Source organism: Sminthopsis crassicaudata, chromosome 2, assembly GCF_048593235.1.
Source record: "Sminthopsis crassicaudata isolate SCR6 chromosome 2, ASM4859323v1, whole genome shotgun sequence".
NCBI classification, from domain to species: Eukaryota; Metazoa; Chordata; class Mammalia; order Dasyuromorphia; family Dasyuridae; genus Sminthopsis; species Sminthopsis crassicaudata.
Window position 1 is genome coordinate 133,481,827 of NC_133618.1, and position 25,052 is coordinate 133,506,878.

At 37.9% G+C, this 25,052-nt stretch overlaps 1 protein-coding gene across 11 annotated transcripts in view; it reads left to right on the forward strand.

The window, feature by feature from the left end:
* TACC1 (transforming acidic coiled-coil containing protein 1) overlaps nucleotides 1-25,052 on the forward strand; it is a 161,540-nt gene that overhangs the window by 116,249 nt on the left and 20,239 nt on the right. For 6 of the 11 annotated variants that reach the window (XM_074287293.1, XM_074287291.1, XM_074287292.1 and 3 more), the window contains 4 exons: nucleotides 8,206-9,325; nucleotides 13,571-13,631; nucleotides 14,563-14,770; nucleotides 18,526-18,578. In XM_074287293.1, coding sequence (XP_074143394.1) covers nucleotides 8,361-9,325; nucleotides 13,571-13,631; nucleotides 14,563-14,770; nucleotides 18,526-18,578 — 1,287 coding nt within the window. In that variant the 5' untranslated portion in view covers nucleotides 8,206-8,360. The remainder of the gene's footprint in view (nucleotides 1-8,205; nucleotides 9,326-13,570; nucleotides 13,632-14,562; nucleotides 14,771-18,525; nucleotides 18,579-25,052) is intronic. The other 5 variants (XM_074287290.1, XM_074287287.1, XM_074287297.1 and 2 more) reach the window with 3 other exon arrangements.

Consider the following 25,052-nt stretch of genomic DNA (forward strand, 5'->3'; position numbering starts at 1 on the left):
GCGTTTCTTTTCATAAAACTATATATATAGCTTCTCCGGTTGAATATAGGAATGTTTACTTTTTTTTTTGGACCCATGTGTTTAGGGACTTTTTCCAATACAAATCTATGCCTGCTTTACAATTTAAAATCTTAAATAGTTGCCTGGGGGGCTGAGATTAACCTGCTAAGGATTCATTAGCAATATATATATATATATATGTAGGGCTGAGATTAACCTGCCAAGGACTTCTTAAAATAAGGTTCCCAGAACTGAAGACAATATTCCAGCGGTGTTGTGGTCTAGCCAACAGAGGATAATGAAGTAGTTACTTCCCTTTTGAATACCGATTTTCTTTTTCTCATTAAAAAAATTTTTTTTATTGAAACCTTTCATTTTTACACCACAAAATTTGCCATGTATTTCTTCTCTCCCAGGGAGCTATTTTTTAAAACAAAGAATTAAAAACCCAGTTCATTTGAACTAAACAGTAAATGAATCAAGTCTAACAGATATATTTAGTATTTCCCCATTTTTATTCAAGAAAAGAAAAATGTGTTTTCTCATATCTTTTTCAGGGCTAAGTTTGCTTAACATAATTACACAAATGCTGATTCTTTTAATGCGGCCTCAGACTTCATCAAATTTTTAGCCACTGAGTTTAATTGCTGACTCATCTTAAATCCTAACCCTGACATTTTTAAGCGGTATAAACTTCAGCAATTGAGTTTCAGAGAAATTCACCTTCCTTATCTGTTAGATGATGATAACAGTAACTTAGACACCATATATCTCAGGATCGTTATAATCAATATGTAAGTCCTTATAAGTAGTATAAGTCCTATAGGAGTTTGTAGTAACTTAGTATTTAAGAATTTTTCACTTTTGTACTTGCATAATTAACTCTTTTGAAACTAGATCCAAGACTATTAAAAAAAAAAAATCTTAGAAGTATTATGACATACATGTTTGATTAGAGAAGCAAGCAAGTTTTATATTTCCTCCCTGTGAACACAGGCATTTCTGGATAAAGGAAGCATCAGGGCCCAAAAAAGGCCCAATTAACTTAACTGAAGGAAAAGCTGTTTTCTGACAGACATAAGTCACACTGTGCTTTAGCAATATACTTGTTGTTATTATATTGTCTTTGCCCGGAATCTCCACCAGTTTTCACAAATTACATTTAAGCAAACCAAAGAACCCAAATTTCCCTTCTCCATCTCCTAAAGTAAATGTGTTTTTCAAAAGTTTTGAGCTTCCCGGCTCACATCTAAATTTTCTCTCTTCCTTCTTGGCTTTATGGGCCTTGAATTTCAATAGTACTGCAAGTGAAGTTATTAGTCACAGGAGATACTTTTAACAATTAAAATGCCAGATCAGATTAAATAGGACAATTATTTACACAAATTGTCCCCTTCTGCCCTCAACCTTCTGTTTATGATCTATTTAGAAGAAGGCCTGAGATAGTCTCTAAACATTTTTATTTTTTGGTCTTAATCTGTGATTTCACATGAACAAAGAACTTAATGTGGGGAGAAACTCAAGAACTCATGTTTAAAATTATCTGGGAGAAAAAGTTATCTGGACATTGAGATATAAAATGACACAGATATTTACAACACTAGTATGTATCAAAGGCAGGAGTTAAACCCAGATCTTCCTAATTCTTAAGATCATCCTTCTATCCCCTCTACCAGAGCTATGACTTTTAATTGTACTGAGTTGTACTGATCTCTCTCAGGGCCTTCAGGCTCAGCATCTTTTTAACTGCTGATTGAACATTTTCTACCTGGATGTCCTCCAATTTAACATGTTAAAAACAGAAGTCGTCTTTTCTCCCAAATGTATTCTTCCAGACTCCCCTGCTTTTTTATCTATTTTTTTCAATGAATAAAAATCTGTTTTTATTCCTTCCCCCAATTGAAGGGAAAAAACAGAAAATAAAACCCTTGTAACAAATAATTAGGCAAAATAAATTCCCAAATTTGCCATAGCCAAATAGCTTGTGTCTCTCTGAATCCTAAGTCCATCACCTCTGTGCTTAGTTAATTTGCTTCATCAGTAGCATGTAATTGTCATTAGTCATTGTGTTGATCAGAGTTATCGAGTCTTTCAAAGTTGTTTGAATTTACAGTTTTATGGTGAATTAGAATATTAACAAATTAAAATGTTAAGGAATAAGTTGTTCTGGGTGGGCTCATTTCACTCTGTTCAATTCATAGCAGTCTCCCCAAATTTCTGAGTCTCCCCTTTTCATCATTTCATATAGCACAAAACATTCCAAAATATTATTTTTTATTATAGCTTTTTATTTACAAGATATATGCATGGGTAATTTTTCAGCACTGACAATTGCAAAACCTTTTGTTCCAATTTTCTCCTCCTTCCCCATACCCCTTCCCCCAGATGGCAGGTTGACCAATACATGTTAAATATGTTAAAGTATAAGTTTTAAATGCAATATATGTATACATGTCCAAACAGTTGTTTTGTTGTACAAAAAGAATCACTTTGAAATAATGTACAATTAACCTGTGAAGGAAATAAAAAATGCAGGCAGACAAAAATAGAGGGATTAGGAATTCTATATAGTGGTTCACAGTCATTTCCCAGAGTTATTTCGCTGGGTACTGTAGCTGGTTCAGTTCATTACTGCTCTATTGGAACTGATTTGGTTCATCTCATTGTTGAAGTGGACTATGGCTATCAGAATTGATCATCATATAGTATTGTTGTTGAAGTATATAATGATTTCCTGGTCCTGCTCATTTCACTCAGCATCAATTCATGTAAGTCTCTCCAGGCCTTTCTGAAATCATCCTGCTGGTCATTTCTTACAGAACAATAATATTCCATAATATTCATATACCACAATTTATTCAGCTATTTTCCAATTGATGGGCATCCACTCAGTTTCCAGTCCAAAATATTCTTATACCATAATTTGTTTAGCCATTCCCCAGTTGATGCACACCTTCCAGTTCTTTGTCATCACAAAAAGCTGCTTTATGTGTATTATAGATAAGATAGATAAATCCTTTTCCTCTTGCTTTGATGGCCAAAACTAAAATTTTTTATTTACAGATGATTGTGTACTCCTCTCGGTCTCAGAAGCTGAGATGCAACAAAAAAGTATGGATCTAATCTCTGTTGCTTATGCTAATTTTGGCCTAGCAGTTAACATGAAGAAGATACAGGTCCTCCATCAACCAGTTGTGCTAGGTTCTTACTAAGTGCTAATGAGATAATGAGATATTAGGTTCTCACTCAAGTGCTAAGTCAGTACTTAACAATTCTCTAGTTCCGGCCTTTAAGGGGAATTTACCCCTTTGAACTTCTTCCTCCACTCCTGAAGGTGGAGTAGATGTGAGCCTGTCAATAATCTGCTCTCTAGGTGGGGTTGAAGCTTCTTCAAGAGAATCAGAGTCATCACACCCTAATTCCTCATTTAAATCCCCTTGCCCTTGGGCAAGATCTTGATCTTTCTTTTTTTCCTCACACTTCCTCCTCTGTTCATCCTTCTCCTACAACTTGCTCGATAGTTTAAGGCTAATTGAACTACATATAAAATACCTCTGCAGAAATTGAACAAGACCCATTTTTTGCATGAAATTCTTTCATTTCAAGTCCCACTAGCTTCCAGTTATCTACATTTAGTTTTTCTTCCTTTAAGAACCAAGGGGATGTGCATTTTAATCCACCCAAGAGTTTATCAATCTGTACCCAGGTTACAAGTAAACTCTGCTCCTCAATTATCTTAATTATACTCTCTATAGCACTACTCCTGAGTGGGGCTGGAGCTGAGGCTGCTGCTGAGGCTGCTGCTGGGACTGGGGCTGGGGCTGAGTTGGCTGAGGTCAAGGGAATGTCTTTAGCTAACATCTGCACCATTTCAGCTATAAGAGATTGCTGGTTTAGCCCTTAACAAGGTAAGTTCCTTATTTGTCTATTAGAACACTCACCTAATCATCTAGTCACTGGAGGACTTCAGTGGAGGTAGGGTGTCTGTCCCTGTTTGGGCGCCAAAATGTCAAGGTCCGGGCTCGCTCCTCTGAAGGGCTTAGAATAAATCCTTGTCAGGATAAGCAAAAGTCTTTGCCCCATGTTGGGTGCCAATATGTAAAGTTCTGTTGTCTCTAGAAACTGCAGATTGCTCTCTGGGAGGAGATCTGCTGTCTCAACTCAATCTCCCGGCCAGACTCTTCTTCCTGTAGAGAGCCATCCCAACTCTGACCTAGAGTAGACTCCTTTCTCTGGGCCCAATGTTGTCTCTTTTATCCTCCCAGAGAAGGGGCGTGTGAAAACTCAAGTAATTATGGGAAAATTACTTCAACCAATGAACTTGCTCCTTTTAAAGGTTGTGTAAACTCCTTTTCATATGTAAACTCCCCCTCAAAAGTTCAAAGGGGTAAACTCCCTTTAAAGGCCGGAACTAGAGAATTGTTAAGTACCAACTTAGCACTTAGTAAGAACCTAATATATCATTATCTCATTAGCACTTAGTAAGAACCTAAGACAGTTCTATATCATCCATATATGGAACCATTGGTTAAAGCAAATGGAGAAGTTTTGAATACTTTAGATAAGCTCACTTAGCTTGGCAGAATACTTTCCAGGGATGTCCACACTGAAAATGAGGTTGACACATGCGTCTCAGTGTTGGGGAGACTTCAAAGGAAAATGGAGAGGTATTAGACTGAGCACCAAATTGAGGTCAAGTCTACAGAGCCACTGTGCTGACCTCATTGCCTGTGAAACCTGGATAGTCTACCAGGCCATACCAGGAATCACTGACATTTGAATGCTTTAGGAAGATTCTGAAGATCACCAGCAAGATGAAATACCAGACACTGAGGTCCTTTCTTGAATTAAATTGCTAAACATTTAACTCTGCTACAGAGAGCTTAGCTCTGTTGGGCTGGCCACATTGTTCTAATGCCAAATGTTCGCTTGCCAAGAAAACTATTTTATGGAGGATTCACACAGGGCAAGTGCTCACAAGGTGGTCAAGAAAAGCAATACAAGGATACATTCAAGGTCTCGCTTAACTTTAGAATCAATTGTATGATATGGGAGACACTGACACAGGACCACCCAGCATGGCATGCCCTCATCAGAAAAGGTGCTGTGCTCCATGAGCAAAGCAGAAGTAAATTAGCCCAGAAGAAGCTCCAGACGTGCATAGTTAGAGAATTCACCCCAGATGTTCATAGGGATTTTGTGTCTGACTATGGTAAAGCACTCTACACTCATATTGGTCTGATCAGCCAGTCAGACACACTGTAACTTTACTGTAATATAGTAATGTCATTTTGGTCCTCTTCAAGACCTTAGGACAACAGCCAATCAAATATAGTTCTAAATTGCTTTCCAGAGTGACTGGCCCAATCAGTGACAGCTCCATCCACAATGCAGTGTGTTAGCACCCCTGTTTTCCTATAGTCCCTCCAGTGTTTATCATTATCTCTTTTTTGGGCAACTTTGTCAATCTGATGAGTGCAAAGTAGAACCTCAAAGAAGTCTTACTTGCATTTCTCTAATAAAGATTTGTGGTATTTTTTTCACATGGCTATTGTTAGGTTGAATTCTTCCTTCTGATCATATTCTTTGAGCATTTATCAGTTGGAGAAACCTCCCTTTTTGTTTTAATGGCACCATAATTTCCTAGTCTCCCACGTTTAAAATTTACATTTAAAACTAATAAATTCCATTTTGACCCATAGATTGTTTTAGATTCTGTTATCTATTATCATTTCCTCCCAACTTTCTGTCATCTGCACATTTCATAATGATGTTAAATAGCCTTCAATCCAATCAACAAAAAATGTTAAAAAAAAAAAAACAAAAACCCACAGAGCTAAGGGCAGATCCTTAGGGCACTCCTCTAGAGACATGCTTTCAAGTTGAAATTGAATCGTGAATGACTGACTGCTCTTTGACTCTAGCTGAATAGTCATAAGTGGCAAGGCTAGATCTCAATTGTGCTAAAGGTAGACAATCTGAGACATCTTCCAGCTTTGAGAATCAGTGATTTTGTGATGTTCAAAAAATGATCCTCACAGTGAGAATAGCTTTCTGTTGAGTTAACTAAACAATGAATGCTTGTATTTTCCTGTTTATCCTGCATGAGCATTGGCATCTAGCTTCCAGGTAGGAGTTCCTCCAGTGATGCAGGACCAGGGATCTAGGTTGGTCATGACAATGGAAATTTGACCACCTTCTTCTACCTCTTCTACTTAGGTTTAATGAATCATATATATTGCTCTCTTTTCTGAAGTATTAGAATAGAGTATTTGAGAAGGAAGCTGTCTCAGAGGAAGGTCCATGTGTAGTTGGAGAAGTTTAGGGTTCTAGTGAATGTTCAACTTGTAGTTTGATTTAAAGTACTTTAGGACCACAAGAAGTACTGGAATTTGGAGTAGAAGCCTCCTTAAATTGGAAGCATGAGTTTCTTAGATAAGAGAAACTTTCATTTATGTATGACTTTGCAGATTCACAGCACAATCACTTCATAAGCTTATCAAGTATTATATATTGTCACTATTTTACACATTGGTTAACAGAGGCAATAAGTTTAACCTGCTCTTACACAAGTAGTACTATTACTTGAATTGGAATCCAGTACTCCAGTCCAGTCCTATTTATATCATTCTCCTTTGCCTCCCAAATTCTGCCCCACTCTCCACTTGGGACTTGATTATATGTTCATTTAAGAAAAAGATCTCCCATCTCTAGAAAAATGTTAATGAATTGCTAGGTTTTTAATCCCCTTAAAGATATCTTGATGGCCAAGCTAAGAGGAAGGAAGATAGCAGTATCCAGCTGGATGGAGAAAATTCATCTCTTTATTAAGCCATGGCTTATACTCTGCTTCTTTGTCATTATTTCTTTCTTTCTTTCTTCTTTTTTTTTTTTTTTTTGGTCATCATTTATTTCAAAGAGAAATGTTGTATTAGTTATAATAAATGTTTTCCTTATTAAATTTCCCTTAGTTGACACATCGGAATATGCAGCATTGCTATAAGAACCCAGAAAAAAAGAGATTTAATTTTATGTAAATTATCACCAATAAATAAGAATACATATTAACCTGTTACCTTGACCTAGTTCAGAGATGTCCTAAAATAAAAATAGAATTCACAAGATATACTGAAATATAGATTGATATTTCTTATTTGTGTCATTTGTTATTGGCTTCCCCTCTCCTCCCATCCCCCAACATAAATTTTTTTACACTTTAATTTTTTAAATTTATTTTTAGTACACATTGCTTTATGAATCATGTTGGGAGAGAAAAATCAGAACAAAAGGGAAAAACCATGGGAGGGGGGAAAAAAACAGAAGTGAACTTAGCATGTGTTGATTTACATTAAAATCTCCTTAGGTTTTTTTTTTTTTTTTTGTTTTTTGTTTTTTTTTTTTTTTGATGCAGATGATGTTTTTTATCCAAAGTCTATTGGGATGGCCTTTGATCTAATTCCTAAAAATTTCTGGGATGTTTAGATTGGAAAGGGCAGTTAGTATGCTTTTCAGTTTTTGAAGCTCCCATTATTTCTGGGCTAACACATAGAATATGGGATGAGAAAGTAGGTAGAGCATGTAATGCTGGTGTTTTTTAACATCTATTATTCCAAATCTGTTCAGACAAAACTTGGTGACCCTAAAATTCTTGATGAGCAGGTCCTGCAAACTCTCTCTGACAGTTATGTGCTGTTAGCTTCTTAAAGAGAGGAAAGAATGGTTTTTAAAGAACTTTTAGGGCTGAAGGAAATGTGCACATTATTCTTGATGATCTTTGCTGTTGAACTTCAGTGTATTCTTGATACATTTTCTTACTTAACTATTCATATAATTTGGGCACTTGATACAAACAAGTTAATTCTTGAGCAACTGCAGGGTGTTCTTTAGGCAAAGGTTTGCTTCATTTCTCTGGGCCTGCCTTGCCAAAGGAGTGGATAGGACTGTGTTGCCTTGTAAAATCCCTTCTAGTTCTGTGTCTATAACATTGCGGTCTCCAGTTAGAATGGCATATGACAACCTCCGTAACATAACATTCACCAAATAGAAATATTCCTGACATTGCTTTCTAAAGGTAAAAGAATAGGGCAAGGACAAGAGTGGGGATGTGGAGCTTGTGTCTTTTTATACATGACATTTGTATGATACAAAACCTTCGCTGATAGCAGATATACATTTAAAAAGCTATTTTTTGTATTTTTGTTTTAGGGCTGCAGGAATTTGATGAACAGCTGGTAGCAGAAGTATCTGAAAAGCATCTGCAAGAGGCATGTCCTGGGTCATCTGAGAATGAGGCACCACCATACCTCCTGGCCCCTCCGGCAGATAAGAAAGACCTTGAAGCTGGTCAGCTTCCCTCAGTGATGCCATTGCTGTTGGAGGCCAAGAAGCCTGAGGAGATCCCTACGGCGATTTCTGATCAGGATTTGTCCTCCAATGAATCATCAGCCACACAAGAAGACTCAGTGACAAAAGACAACATGGGATTGACACTCCAGGCTTCCAGTGATACTGAGTTGAAGACCAAAACCTTGCCGCCAGAATCCATGTCCAGCAGAAGCAAGCTTAGAAAACCCAAGCCAGTGTCTCTAAAGATAAGAGCAACTGGAGGAGAATTCTCAGAAACCGATACCATTGTGGAGGACCACCCTATCCCCAAAGCATCCTATCAGTTCAATCCAGATGAGCTTGATGAAAATACAAATCCTTTCCTGATAGGAGGTTCCAAGATCCCCAATTCTCCTCCTGCAGTGAAGCAAACCTTAAGTTCTTCCAGTGGAGATGCCAGTGATTCAGGGGTAGAACTGCTGGAGGAATCCAGGGGCTCACCTTTGAAATTGGAATTTGATTTCACAGATGGCATGGAAAGCACAGGTGTCAAGAAACCCCCTCTTAGGAAATCTGCACATGGAGGCAGGAAGATGGTTAGCAAACTGGCTGTCAGGGCACAGAAAGATGGAATCAGCAAGCCAGTTATTGCCAAAAGTTTGGAAAAGCCTTCACACCCAGCAGATGAAGAAATTCCCCTCCAAAAAGCCACCTCTAAACTAGAACCCAATCAGGGAGACAGCTCCAACTTTAACCCCTTTGGGGGCAGCTCCACTCTGCAGAACTCCCCACTCCTCTCCAAGGGGTCCTATCATTTTGATCCGGATAACTTTGATGATTCCATGGATCCTTTTAAGCCTACAAAGACCCTGACCAATTGTGGACCAGAAGATGGTAATGAAGCTATTGAAATCTTAGAGTCTCAGCTGTATGAAGTACAGGGTGAGGAGGTGAAGAAAGGGACAGCTTCCCCCAAGAAGGCAAAGTCGCGTTTGATAACGTGAGTGAGGGTGGATACTGGGATAGTTCTATTCTTCACTCTGTGTGTGGGGCCTGACAGCCATAACTTGGTGCCTATTTAACTTGGAGGAGGTACAGAAGGAACAAAGATGGATGCTAAGAGCTTTAACGTAAAGTTTTCATTATTTTGCGTAATATAACAGATTAGCTCACCAAATTAAGTCACCAAAGTCAATTTTGTAACAAATTGGTGATAATTCTACATGAACTTTTTTGTCTCGTATGTTTGATTCTGTTAAGAGATTGAACAACAGCCCCGGTGATAGGCCTCCAAAACCTTGTCATCAGTTGGGTCATTTGGCTTAATATAGAGTGTTATATTAGCCCCATATAGAAGCCTGCCTAAAATTAGTAGCACAGTCTTCCATAATATGTAATTTTTGTGATTTATAAGATAGCAGTTTAGAAAATGGATCATTATATCTAACGCAGAAAGATCTATAAATTATTTGCTTGTATATTTTCCCTCTTATTGAATCTTGGATCTTCCTTTCAAGTACCTTTTGAATTATTAAAGTCTTTGCATATGTAATTTCTGGCCATATCCAGTGTCCAAATCCAGCAACAGTTAAAATTCAACATTTTATGTCTTTGCTCTGTTTTTCAGGGATAGTATTCTGGTCCCTTGAATCAAGAAATAGAAAGTGGATGACAGAATTAGAAATCAAGTGAGGAGTCACTTCATGTTGGTGTGTCTTGATAAGAAATTGAATAAGGAAAACTGGATGGTTCTGCCCACTGATGTTCTATATGACCTTGACATTTCAGCTCTATGGGTCTCAGTTTCCTTATTTGTATGGAGTTGGAGTTAGATGAGCTGTAAGAAGACAGAAGGATGTGGCAATGTCCGGGAATCATAAGGGCTATTCAACCTGAGAAACCATATAAATGTCCAAAAGTTCCAGAGTTCCCTAAATCAGTGACGGGGTCAAATACCCTGACTTAGGCTAAAAGTGAACTGAATGTCTAGAAATATCTGCCTGTTTTCTTGGGTTCTTTTGTGATGTTATTTCCAGTGGATGGTGCAATAGACATTTTAGTGACCTTGGGAGATAGAGGAGAGACAGATTGAATTCTTGACTGACATTATTAGTTTTGTGATCATGTATGGGATTGGGCAAGTTCTTTTCTCTGAATTCTAATCCTGGTACCAATGTCCTTGCAATGGCAAAATGAAGCTGTATATATAAAGTGCTTTTTAAACTGTTAAATGCCAGTTAATGAGGATACTTGTGTTCCTCTAGTGTCTCTGACATTGTGACCTTGAATAGGTCACAAACTTAATCTTTTCAGGTACCAGACAGCTAGCTCTCAGGTACCAGAAGTTACCGATGAATTGCTGATATCCATTGGTTGAAGGAATTTCTACACTGCGAGTTTCTTTAGACTAATGAAATCGTAGATCTGGACTGAAAGGAAAAAATATTTGTATATATGAATATACATGTATGTGTATACCCAGGATAAATGGCAGAGAAGTAGTTGGTCAGCATTATTAAGAGTTATTGTTATGCTAAAGAGGAGGAAAGATAGGAAGATAAGTTAGAGTGGTCAGTCCAAAAAGATCTATGCCAATTAGAAAGAAAACTTCATACATTTTCCCGTGTACTTCTTCAAAAAAATCAGAATACACTTTCAGTTAGTGAGAAGCACTTGCCATTATGTTCTTCCATTCACTGGATTGGATCTCCCATGGCTATTTTTGATGAATAAACCTCTCCATCAACTCTCCTGACTGATGGTTCTCCTATCCAGAACACTTAGTAATCATTTCTTAAAAATTTATCCTATTTAATAGTCTCCTGGCATGTTCTGCAAAAGACAATGTCATGTTCTGTGGATAATCAAGGAGATTTCGGGTAGAGAAGATCTTCCTCCATATCCTGAGCAGTGACCAAGTCTGAGACCCTTGTACTTGCTTAGTATAATCTGCTAGAAAAATGGTTAAAGTGGTGGTCCTGGTTCTGATAAGATCTGTCTGACAGTCGATGGGATTTAGCCTCTCAAAGCCTCAGTTTTGCTCATCTGTAAAAGGACCAAAGCCCAGTCATATTTGTCATCTTTATATAATGTTTCACTTCACACACACACACACACTGTTGTGAAAGAGCTAGTTTACAAAGATTTTTGTTTCTGTGTTGTTTCTCTGGTTTACAGTGAATTATCTTGATACAGATTCTGACCATTTGTGATGTGATATTTAATAAGCTAGGTGAAATTATATTTTAGATTTTTATGTATTGTTATTTAGGTTCAAATATAAACTTGGACTGCAGTGTGACACTATTGAGGTCCTGAGGGTTAAAGACAGCTACATAGTGCACAGAGCACTGGACTTAGGAGTCAGGAAGAGCTGAGTTCAAATCTAGCCTCAAACATTTAGCAATAGTGTGAGCCTGGGCTGGTCACTTATCTCAGATTTTTCATTTGTAAATGGAAATAATAATAGTCCTACCTCACAGTGTTGTCACAAGGAGCCAATGAGATAGCATATGGCACTGCAAACCTGAAAACTGTAAGTGCAAGTTATAACAGTGCTCTATGCATTCAAATATGTGGATCATTTGAGTGGTCACTTTATTGTTATACAGTTTTCAGAGTAACTTTCATATCTTTGTTAGACTTATTTTTGGAGTGAACATCCTGATTTTTCTAACACTCTCTTAACATTTTTCTGTGCAGCATCCAATTCTGTTTTTGTAAAGTTGAGGTTTGTGCAATCATTCTTCACTGGTAACTAACATCTGTGAAATTGGGCATCCTTTATCTGCACTATACATCATTGAGGGAATTACATCTACCAAACGAGAGAGAATATCCCAGTCTTTACACGATTTTTTTTTTCTCCATCTGTCTGTCTCTTTCCTGTCTCTATTTCTTTTTTATTTAAATTTTTGGTGCATCAGGACTACTGAACAAGTGAAATTTCTCTGTTTTCTGTTGTAAGTACTCTTCCATGGTTTCTGTTGGTCCTGGGGTGGGTTGGCTCTTGTCCCTCCTCCCATTGTCCTTCTGCAGCATGTTGGCTTCCGCCTCTGACTTTAGTTTGATACTGTGTCTTTTGCATTTCAAACTCTGCCTCATTAAAAAGCTGAGCCTTGCAATTGTCTGTATGTAAAGGAATGGAAACTTGGCCTTCTAGCCTTAGCTATGTGAGCTTGCTTCCATGGCATGGCCCTTGTAACATGTCCTGACATTGGTAAAGAAAGTGGTCCAGAAAGCTTCTCGTTTGGCCCTGAGATGGAAAAAAACGACCATTGTTTGGCCCTCTCACCTGCTACCTGCCATTGGGAGTCTGTCTAGCCTTTATGTGAGAGAACAAAGTCCTGGATTTTATAAGTATGCATTTCTGCTGAGTCAACTTAACATCTCTCACAATTTCAGGCAGTACTTGAGGTAACCATGAGAGCAGAACCTTGAAAATACAGATTTTGTACATCAATCAAGTACATTCTAACAATTATGTATATATTGGATATATCATTTAAGTGAAATAAAAAAGTTTTTTAAAAATCAAATGCATCTTTTTTCCCCCTCTGAAATAAAAACACAGAAACATAATGAGATTGTCCAACAGCAAAATCCTGTGCTTTCTCAAAATAGCAAGTGCCATATTAAATTGTTTTCTTTCTTCAGTTCTGACTGTACACAGGACATAGTGTTCATCATCTGTCTTGTTACTAATAAAATGTGAATAGTATTATATCAGGCTACTCCAATATTTTTACTGTTATGCTGTCTGTTGACTATAATTCTCCTTCTTTGGTTAGAAAGTGAAAATCTGCTCAATTTTCTTATTCAACTTAACTTCTAAGGAATTTGCTAAACTGTAGTTTATCTAAAACTTGTTCAAGAGCCATATTTTCTGATCAGTGTCAAAATCTTATGTTAGAAGCTAGAAAAACTAATTTCTCAGGCCTGAGATTATACTTTTAGGAAATGTACCAATGAAGTACAGAGTCTACCACCATTTGAGAGTTCAGCCTTTGATAGTTTATGGAAGTGATTTTTCCTTTGAGAATGAACCCAGTGGTAATTTCTGCCTCTTGCTCTTTCTCTATGAGAGAACACAGAGTTTATGAACGATCAGGCATTTTCCATCTCTGACCTTTCTTTGTGCAGTCTCATATGCTTTAGCCTCTTTCTGCTGTACACACTTTCTTCCCTATCTCACACCCTAGGAATCTAGAAAGGTGATTCTAAATAGGCCTATTTTTCTTTCCAGGAGTGGCTGTAAAGGAAAGAAGTATGAAACTCAGCCCCTTGCTTTGGATGTGTGTTCTCAGGTAGGTCTAATTATGTTTTTTATGAGGTTCACAGAACATAAATTTTTTAATTTGTGATTGAAGATAGCAAAAAAAATTGCCAATTTCTCCCAATCCTTACTCAAGTCATGGAAACTGGGCCTTCAAAAAGATATAAATACATAGAAATATATAATATATACATAGAAAATTCTATATAAATAAACATATATTTATGTGTGTTTATTTTTTTTTTGTATGTGTGTATGTTTATATTTTTCTGGGTAATTGAAAAAATTGATTTTCAGACTTCCATCTTTCCCTTTTGCTACTGCCCTCTTCAACTCTTCACATGGAGAAATCAAGGAAACAAATTAGTTAAAAGACATTTCATTTTCAGAACAGAATACTCTTTCCACTTTAATCTGTTTTGTAACCTGTGTGGTTATGGAGTAATAGGAGTCTAGAGTCTGAGACAAAATACAGAATATGCCCATTCTTTCAAAATATTAAAGTTGATGTCTTCATTACTTGAAATATCTACAAAGGGTAATGAATCGAAAGACTCAGATTAGGTGTAAATAGGCTGCCTTTCTCTCAATAAGCATTCATAAAGTATTTGCTATCAGATGCCAGGCATCATGCTAAGCATTATTAACAAGGACGATTTGTACCAGAAAAGTGACCCAAAAACCATAATCAAGGACAGATATAGACTGTTAGAGAAGAGATGGGCAGGTCATATAGGGAGTGTAAGGGATAATAGTTTGGTACTCATAGGCTTTAAGAGTTGTAGGAAGGTCTCTAGTGAAAGAAAATTCATGTAGATGAATCGGGTAGGTCCTCTATAAGATGGTTCATCACCATGATTCTCATTAGTTGAGGAGGACCCCTTGAAGTATGTATTTTTCTGAATGTGTCCTGAGTTCTCTACAATCGGCCCTCACTGGCTAAGCATCTGTTCTTTCTATAGGATAAAGGAACAATTCTCTCCCAGATCCCAGACATTTCAAATAGAGATGGCCACGCCACTGATGAAGAGAAATTGGCTTCTACATCATCCAGCCAGAAACCGTCTGAGACCGAGGTGAAAGGTGAGCCAGAAGAAGACCTGGAGTACTTTGAATGTTCCAATGTTCCTGTGTCTGCCATAAATCATGCATTTTCATCCTCAGAAGCAGGTATGGGAGCATGTCTTTTATCTCATACATTTAATAATTTAGAGCATTTTGAAAGCCTGACGCAATAGCTGCCTTATGAGAAGGCTAGAAGAATTGAGTCATTGAAGTGAGGGGGTGAGGGGAAGAGACAACAGGACCAGAGCACTTGGGCCAGCTCTTTCCTCTGGACTCTTATAAAGAAGAGGTCTTGGAATCTCAAAATTAGAAGAGGTATCAGAAAGCACGTGCATCTGGCCCTACACAAGGCATGGATTCCCTTTTATAAAGTTCCAAGCAGTGATGATCATCTAGCTTCTGCTTCTAGAACACCGGTGACAAGAAGCTCACAACCACCCAAGCCTGCCCACTCTACTTTGGGATGGCTCTTTTAGAGCTAAACAAACATTTCCCACTTATTTGAAGCCTTAATTTCAAAGTCATACCTGGGATAAGGCAGCTGGAGCTTTGTCCTAGGTCACTGAATTTGTAGGGTGCAGTCCTTCTGCAACATAGACACTATATGGCTTAGCACCAGACACAAGTGAGCTTTCTTCCCTCTTATCCTGTCTCTCTTCCGTCCTTCATCTCATTTTTGTCATTGGTTCTTTTTTTGCCAAAGGGAGAAAGATGAAATATAGTGTCTGTCCTATATTGTAGGAGTAGTAGTGAAACCTAAGTGGCAAGGAAGCGAGAGGTCTCTTCATCACCTTACATTACTTCCCATACACTTGTATAGGACAGTCCCTGGCACTCATCACTCCATGTAAATGATGGGAGGTTGTTAAAGGGATAGAACCTTCAGCTAAAGTATGGGTGTTGCGAATAGGTGTTGAGTAGATCCAAGTGGATGGCCCTCTGTTGTGACACTGATGGGGATGTCTACTCAATAGTCAACCAGAAGGGAAAGGGAACCACCACAGATTTTCCTATAGAGGCATAGAGAGGAGGTAGAAAAAGGTCATAATACCTTCTCATGCTACCCAAGGCATAAGTATTTCTAGCTCTAACTGTTAGAACTGCCTCTCTATAACTATGTGTTGGTATTGGTTCTGCTCTCTGGGCTTAAGCAAAACAAATCTAATCTTCCATTCATTACCCCTTCAAATATTTGAAGACAATGATAATGCCCTACTTTCTCCCCAATTTCTCTTCTCTAGAGTAATTCTGTAGTTTTTTACTACAGGAGGCATAGCTATTGCCTCTTTTTGATTTTGTTTCTCTGGAACAATTTATTTGTCAATATCTTAAAGTGCAGGACCCAGAATTGGATGTAATCATTCAGATTTCTGACAAAGGAACCATGACCTCTTTTGTTCTGTCCTGTATTATTCTCAGTTGCATGCCCTTGCCTATACTGTATAAGTGTTTCTTTAAAAGCTTAGCTTACTGATGGGAGGTCTCATTTACCTCCTTAGTAAAGCTGCTAGTTCAATTTCTCACCTTCTGTGCATTGACATTAAACATCTGAACCTTGGTATGAGTGTAGGAGAAGGCAGGTATGATCCTAGGCTTCTATAAATAGTCCTGCTTTCAGGCATTGGAGAACCAAATTGTCCACTGCCTTAGTGATTCAGTACAAAATCTTAAAAATCTTCTTTTGTTTGTGCATTACAGAAAATACATTAAGCTCAAGCCACTATTACTTGTTTGCTATTTAAAGTTACTAGGAAAATTCTGTATTCCACTTCTCAGGTGAAGTTTGGAACTGTTTATTTGTATACTGAAATAAGCATAAATCATATTTTCTATTTAGCAACATAACTTTGCTCTGCAACTTTTATGTCCACAAACATGGGTATTAGATAAAAATATTTCCTATGAATAGAGAGAGCTTTGGCCCATTGAATACCCAAGTTCAAGCCCTGCCTTTAAACACATACCCTGGATATATAAGTCCCTTAACCTCTCAGCATCTCAGGTGATTCACAGAGATTGAGTCACTTCGAAAGTGTTAAACTGTTGTTAGTGTTAGAACAGAAGTTCTTCACTTCTTAGTCCTAAATAAGTAGACAAATAGCTATGAAATGTGGGTGAAGAAACCTCAGAAGATCAGCCTGGAGTAGTTGAGTCAATTCTTCATGGGGGATTTGTGGAAGGGCTTGGACTACAAGGCATAAGGCCTGAAGCAGTTATAATTATATAATATATATATATATATATATATATATATATATATATATATATATATATATCTCCATATATCTATACTCACTTCATTGACTAATAGAGAGAGAACTGAGAGGCAGTTATGGTCATATAGTGCATAGAAAGCAAGCCCAGGACTCCAGTGTTTCCTCTGACTCAATCTCTCAGAGCCCCAGGCTGTATCTATCTGCATCAGTACAATATGTTTCCACCCAGGAGAATGTTTAACCATATTTTCTGTGTGTGTTTATCTGTTTCTTCATTAGATATAGACTTCTTTCAAGATCAGCTAGATTCACATTATTTCTGGGGACCCACCTAGATTAGAAAATTCACTGAGGCGAGTGACTCAATAATTATTATCCCTCTCGAGCTAGTGTCAATTTTTGATGCTGTGGACACTCAAGATGCACCTTCCTTGGCCAACACTAGGTGGCAGCCTTGCCTTTCCCCATTGCAGATGTTCTGAGGGTTCTCAGCTAACTCAACCAGTTTTTTGGACTTTTCATTTTGAATAGCAGGATTATAGATAGATGATAACTCAATTTTCTGTCTTCATATTTTTAGAAATAAATATTATTTGCATATTTTGTTTTTACTTAGCTTAAGTTCTCTTTTCCTCACCCTCCCAGAGAGCCATCCCACATAACAGATTTTTTTTTTTTAAACAAAAAGAGAAAAGAAAAACTGATTCATCAAAAGAAAAATTGATAATACAGACCAGTTCTTACTATGGAAATTTGTGCTGTGCAAATTTAATTTTATATAAACAACTCTAAAAGAAATCAGCATTCCAAGAAAAACCTCCAGTGTTGGCTTGTAGTACTCTGTTTTCTCTCTCCATGACTGCCCTTCTTGGCTCTTCACTCCAGGCCTCCTACCCCCTGCCAAACTTGGAAAAAATCAAAAACCCCTTCAAGTGAAAGCAGAAGAACAAACTACAGAGAGACTACCACCATGGATTGGAGACTGGGCTTGAAACTTCTGTCAGAGGAGATCTTTGCCCTATTCTACCCATCCCTACATTTTCAGTGTCCTTCCCCTCCTTTTCTCCACCCAGTGTCTTCCATCTGTTCATGCTTCAGTACCACATATCATCTGTCATTGACCCCCATGTGTTATCCTTCCTCTTCTGTCTGTGAGCATCTAGCCCCCATGTGGCTGCTCCTGGTCTCCCCAGTGTTCCTTCTTACTTCTTTGTCTCTGGCTAACTTGTGTCCTTGAACTGTGTGCTGACTCCCTCTCTTCCCAAATTTGTAAAAATTGCTTCATGTAGATCTATAGAATGATCCACTTAGGTAAAGCAAGAACTCTTAATATATACAGTGTTACCCATTTGTGGGCACATATACCTACCCTCCTTCAGCTTGTGAAAGTAGTGGGGGGAGAGATATCATCAACTCAGTTATAATCCAAACTTTTTATTTTATATTATACTATATCCTGACCCCGATGAAACTGTTGAATTTCATCAGGGATACTTGTAAAGCAGGAGTTCTTAAATTAAGTAAATTCAATTAAAATTAACAGTCCTCCTGTTAAGAATCCCCATTTTTAAAGGCAATTCCTCTTATGGATGGAAAGACTAGATTCCCTGAAATACTTATAACATTGATTTTCTGTGTTTTTAGGTTTAGAAAAGGATACCTGCCAGAAGATGGAGAAGGATGAATCCAATGCACAGGTATGTTCAGAACTGTGTCCTGCTTTTGTTTTTATTTTGAAAACTTATATTGGTTTTCAGACAATAAGGGGTTAGGGAGGGGAGTCCTCAATTTTTTCTTGAATGAAGGCAGAAAGGCAGACCTGGGGGAAGCTTTCAGGGTTTGTTCTATATAGGCAGGTGAGGGTGGAAAGATAAATATTCCTCAGAATCACAGGAGTACTCCTAATATATAAGTACATAATTCTCTCAGGCATAGATGATTTATGACCTCTTGATTAGAAATAGCCCTCATGTTTTGAGGTATCCCGTCTAAGAAGGCCCTCAAAAACTTCTCCATGGAGAAAAACACTACGTAGCCACCCATTATTGACAGTTACCTGATAGATGGAGATCTGAGATTGCCAGCCCCTAAATTGAGACCTGAAAGGGACCTCAGAGTCTGCCTATTCCAATCCCTTAATTTTATAGATGGCGAAGCTGGGAAACACAGAAATTAGGCAATTTTCCGAGAATCTGAAGTTGGCATATACAGTATTTTGAACTATGATTTCAAATTCCACATGTGTCATAAATGAGTCAAGTCTTATCAACAACTACTTGTGCTAATTAGTTTCATTAATGGGAATAATTATTAGAGAAAGTCAAACTGCAGAATATCCAGCAAGAGGCTGGACCTCAGTGTCTCAGTATCCCCAGGTACATGAGTGGTATTTTTTATTATTATAGTAAGAGTTTTGTTTTATTTTATAGAGTAGTCTTGTACAACTACAGGTTCCAAAGGATGCTCCTTTCAGAGTTATAGGGGACCTGCTCTATCTTCCCTTGGTAAGGGAGGTTAAAGTTTTTTATCATGTACCACAATAGGAATCTTTTCATTCTTTTCATTTGCATCTTCAGTACCTAACACATAATAGTCACTTAATAAATGCTTGGTTAATTGGTTCAGAACAAAACTGATAAAGTGTGTGGGCTTTATGATATGAGATTTTAGGAGAAAGTATTGGACTTAATGTCAGAACATTTGGATTCAAATCTCAGCTCTGAATTTATTTGCTGTGTTTTTCATAAGCCTCAATTTACTCATCTATAATATGATAATCAAAATACTTTCACTAGCTGTCTCAATGAGTTATTGTGAGGAAGGCTTATTGTAACTTTGTAAATAGTTATTGTTTTTATGCCTTTACACCAGCCCACTGCCATTATATCAATCTGCCACTGAATATCAGTGACCCTGACTGAATATAGAGAACTATAGCTTTGCTTTCATTTTCTAATTAAATGTTTGAATAATCATTTCAATAATAGCTATTCCTTTTATTAGCAGAGCCATTAATGGGTTAGTAATCTGTGCTGCATTTTGGCTTTAGGACTTTTGACTGAATCAAAATAATGTGAAAGAAAGACCATTTTTACTTAACAATAGACAGAAATACTATGAAAGAACCAGCTACCTTTGTCATATAGGACACATGCGAGACAAATCCAAAGAAAGAATTCACCAAATCACAGAATCCTGCCAAGAAACCATTGTCTCTGTGACAGCTTGAACAAAATCAAAGTATTCAACAGGATATGCATGATATGCAACTGGAAGTCAAGGGAAGTGAGCCAGAGGGATGGTGCCTTCTCTCCCCCCCCCCTTTTTTTTTTAAACACAAAGATTTATTTACTCTGATATTACAGGATGGGAATGGAAATACCATTCACAAACACTGCTAGAGAATCTCTCTTTTTTTTTAATAATAGCCTTTTATTTTCAAAATACATGCAATGATAGTTTTCAACATTCACTCTTGTAAAACCTTGTGTTCCAAATTTTTCTCTTTCCCTTTCCCCTAGACTAAGCAAGTAATCCAGTACATTTTAAACATGTGCAATTTTTCTATACATATTTCCACATTTATCATGCTGCACAAGAAAAATCAGATCAAAAGGAAAAAAATGAAAAAGAGAAAAAATCAAGCAAACAACAAAAAAATGAAATTATGTTGTGAATCCACATCAAGTCCCCACAATCGTCTCTCTGGATGCAGATGGCTCTCTCTACCACAATTCCATTGGAATTGGTCTGAATCACTTTACTGTTGAAAAGAGTCATGTCCATCAGATTTGATTGGAATGGTGCCTTCTGGCAGCTTTTATTATAACAGTAATAGTGCACATTTGTGTAGTGTTGTAGGGATTGCCCAGTGCTTTCCTCACAAGGATCATTGACTCATAGAATATCAGAGTTGGAAAGAATCTCAGCCCACTTAAACCAACTTATACCTGAGAAAGAATCTCCTCCAAAATGTACTTGACATTGGTTTGCCATCTTCAACATAAAAATATCCAGTGACAAAGAACAGAATGAGTCTGAGTCTTTTTTCCTTGTCACTACTTTAAAAACAGCTGTCATCTTATCCTAGGGCCTTTTTAGCCTATCTCATTCTTGTTTCATTGGGCCAATCTTCATGTAGCATGATCTAAAACCTTCTGTCTGTCAGTGCCCTTCCTAACAAGCTTCTTTCCTAAAATGTAACCCTAGGGAGGACTGTTAGAAACTATAGAGCTCTACAGAGACACAAGGGATAATTATCCCAATTTTGCTATTGTCATACATGTTGAGTGATTATTTAGAGGTGGAAGGTAAGTTAAATATTAGATTCAGCTTATGAGCAAAATCTGGTATGTGTAACCAGGATGGCTGAAGAAAGAATGGCCAAATTAAAGGGAATCACAGCATTTTGTCATATGTCAGCATTTGTTAAGACGCTTTTTTTTTGTTGTTGTTGTTGAGTGATTCTTATTTTCCATTGACTTACTGATGACACTGAGATCCTAAAAACTGAAATAATTTGCTTATAGGTTCAGCACTACTTAATGTCCAGTGCAATGTTTGAGGTCATATTTTTTGCTCTTCTTACTCCCCCACAAAACCTCAGAACTGGTTAGTAGACACTGCCTTGTACCCACTTGGTATGACTGATTTAAGGCACCAAACCATTGTGTCCTTAGCTCTGATAGGAGCAGGTGTTTCCCACCTGGAACATAAGGTCTCTCCAAATGTATTATCTCGGCTCCCTTCCACCTCTGTGCCTTCTCATGTATGAAATGCTTTGCCTTCCTTCCTTAGCTCTGCTTTGTGAAACATCAAGGTTCTTTTAGAGAAGGAACCCTTTAGAGATTAGCTGGATGAAGGGCCAACTTCAAGAGATCTTTCCTAGTCCCTCTAATCCCCAACAATTGTTTATTTTGCAAATGTCATGTATTTACATTAGAACCTATCATGTCCCACAGTAGAATAGTCATTACATTGATAGTAAAAGCCAATATTTATATAGTACTTTAAGACAGAGTGCTTTATATATATGTATCTGTTCTTTGCAGCAGCCCTATGAGAAGGTGCTGTTGTTCCCCATTTTACAGATGAAGAAACTGAAATGAGTTAAGTGACTTGTCCAGGGTCACATGGCTAGTCAGTGCCTGAGGTTGGATTTGGACTCCAGGCCCAGGGCTCTATCTGCCCACAAGATACTTTACCTCCATTACTCTTGTGCAATCAAGAGTACTAGCATTATTGTCCCTTTTTATAAATGGGAACACAGATCCAGTGTCTTATTTATCCAAGACCACAACAGCTAATAAGAAGAGACAGAATTCAAACCCAGGTCTCCTGGCTCCAAGATCATTTTGTGACCCTGTTTTCCCCAAACATTTTACTTAATAACCCATCTGTTCTGAGAGTAGTGCTCTCTGCATATGTGCACAGTGCTAAAAATTCTCCTGATGGTACAACTTGGTCAGCACAAACTAGAACACAGCTCCTCCTTTTGGCCTTTCTTGGCCAAATTAACTGACCTTGACAGTTAATTATTCCTGTAATTTCCTTGTGTTCCTACGTTAGTCTGACATGAGTGGTAAATATAAGTCTCCTTTCATGCTTCTTTGAAGCTACTCGGCTTCTTTCTTGCCCCACTTTCAGGCTAGTCCTAAATATAGTATATCCCGGTGGTCATGTTCACTCTAGAGATAGTCATATTATTAATTAGTGTACTATAAGACAGGCAGTTTCTATATGTGCTATATTGGAAAAGAGATTAGACAGAGGCACTGTATGGTTACTCCTGTTATGATCCTAAGGAAAAACAAATGTAGAGAAAGGGGTTAGAAAATGTGTAATAAAATGCAAATTTCTTGTGGTCAGGGACATTTTGGCTTTGTTGTTATCATTAACAGTACTTAACAGGGGCTTATTGGATAATTTAAATTTATGATTGAGAACAGACCAACTTGGGGAAAAAAAAAACTGAGATAAATTTCATGAAGGAAATTCATTCCCATCTTCCTAGAATGTGGAAGAGAACAAAGTTTAGGCTTAAGTCCAACATATAAAGCTTTGCCCAGATAAAATTTGCTCCTTCCCCCACTCATCCCCCTCTTTTTTAAAACCTCTGTCTCTAGCTGAAATTCATTCCCTTCCCAGCCTCCTGTATGACAGTTTTAAATACATTTAGATCAGTGCCAGCAAACACTTCAGGGATGGAGAGGAGATTGTGGAACAAAATGAATAGACCTGAGCTGGATGCACTGTGTTTCAATTTTCATCTTGATTGCAACAGTGCCCTCTCTTAGCATTTAACCTTATGGAAGCAAAGTGTATTCAATAATTTCTCTACCCTCTTGAGGTTGGAGCTGGTTCAGATGATCTAGTTTAGGGGGGAAAAAAACAGCTGAGGGGGCGGGATGAAGTCATTTCTACTGCCCTTGTCACAAGGGCAACTGAGAGTAGAATAAACGTTGTCAGCAGAATGAACTTGGACAGACTGAGTGACCGGCATTCTTCTCCCTCCAGGGACATTAGCAAAACGGACCAAACTAGCATTCTCACCCTGCATCTTTAGCAGCTGCATGCAGTTCTTCTGTCTTATAAAAGAGATTTATTTGGCCTTGATGATTATCCTGGTTGTAGGGTTTGACTTAGGAATTCATTTCTCTGTGTTCTTCAGGTCCGGCTGCCACAGTTTAGAAAAAGGTCTTGATAAACTAGCGTCCATAGGCAGGCAACTGGAATGGTGATGTTCCTGTCCCATGAGAATTGGTTAAAGCAATTGGGAGAAAGAAAAGGGGAAAAGTATTTCTATAGGGCCTGCTACATGCCTTTCCCTGGCAATATGATCTCATTTGATCCTTCCTGTGAGGTGGGTTCTGCTGGTGTCCTCATTTCCCAGTTGAAAAAACTAAGGGAAACAGAGTTAAGTGACTTGTCCAGAGTCAGATTAGTAAGTGTCCCAGACTCAGTTTGAATTCAGAGCTTCCTGACTCCAGACCTGGCAGTCCATCTACTGCACCACAAATGTTAATAGCAATCATCTATTGACAAATCTGAAGGCTTTTGCTCAGTACCAAGCCTCTGATTTCTCTATGTCAGTTGATGTCAATGAGCCCCTTCTGGATCCTCTATCCTTGGGTTTTCTTAGCACTCCTCTCTCCTGGTTCTCCTCTTGCCTATCCAGTCTCTCTTCTTCCATCTCCTTTGCTGGTTTTTCATACACATCCCTACTTTGGGTATCCCCTAGGCTCTGTTCTGAGTCCGCCCTTCTCTTCCCTCTACACTATTTCACCTGATGACCACCAGCTTGCCATCTCTGTGCAAATGTTTTTCACTTCCATATAACTAGCCCTGGTTTCTCTGGTATGATATAAGTCAAACCTCTCCAATAATCTCCTGGACATTTCAAACTAGATGCTTAAACTTGGACTTCCAAACCTGAGCTCATCTTCCTCTGTAGCCTCCCACACACATGGACTTTCCCCTTCCAAACTTCCTTGCTTATCTTCCCAGTTACCCAGCCTGAAAATCTCAGCCTCATTTTTGACTTCTAACTCACCCCATACATCCAGTCTGTTGCCATTTCTGCGTTCACAGCATCTCCTTTATCTATACTCATCTCCTATATCTATACTCCTTTGAACCCTCATCACCTTATGCCTGGAAGGCTACAATAGCTTGTTGGTGGGTCTGCCTGCCACAAGTCTCTCCCTGCTCAAGTCCATTTTCCACTAAGGTGATTACTTTTTTTTTTTTTTTTTTTTTTTGGTTGGGCCAAACTTTTTTTTTTTTAATTTTATTCATAAACTTTTTGACAGTATATATGCATGAGTAATTTTTTTTTTATAACATTATCCCTTGTATTCATTTTTCCACATTATCCCTTCCTTCCCTCTACTCCCTGGCCCCTTGATGACAGGCAATCCCATACATTTTACATGTGTTACAATATAACCTAGATACAATATATGTGTGTAAATACCATTTTCTTGTTGCACATTAAGTATTAGATTCCGAAGGTGTAAGTAACCTGGGTAGATAGACAGTAGTGCTAACAATTTACATTCACTTCCCAGTGTTCCTTCTCTGGGTGTAGTTGTTTCTGTCCATCATTGATCAACTGGAAGTGAGTTGGCTCTTCTTTATATTGAAGATTTCCACTTCCATCAGAATATATC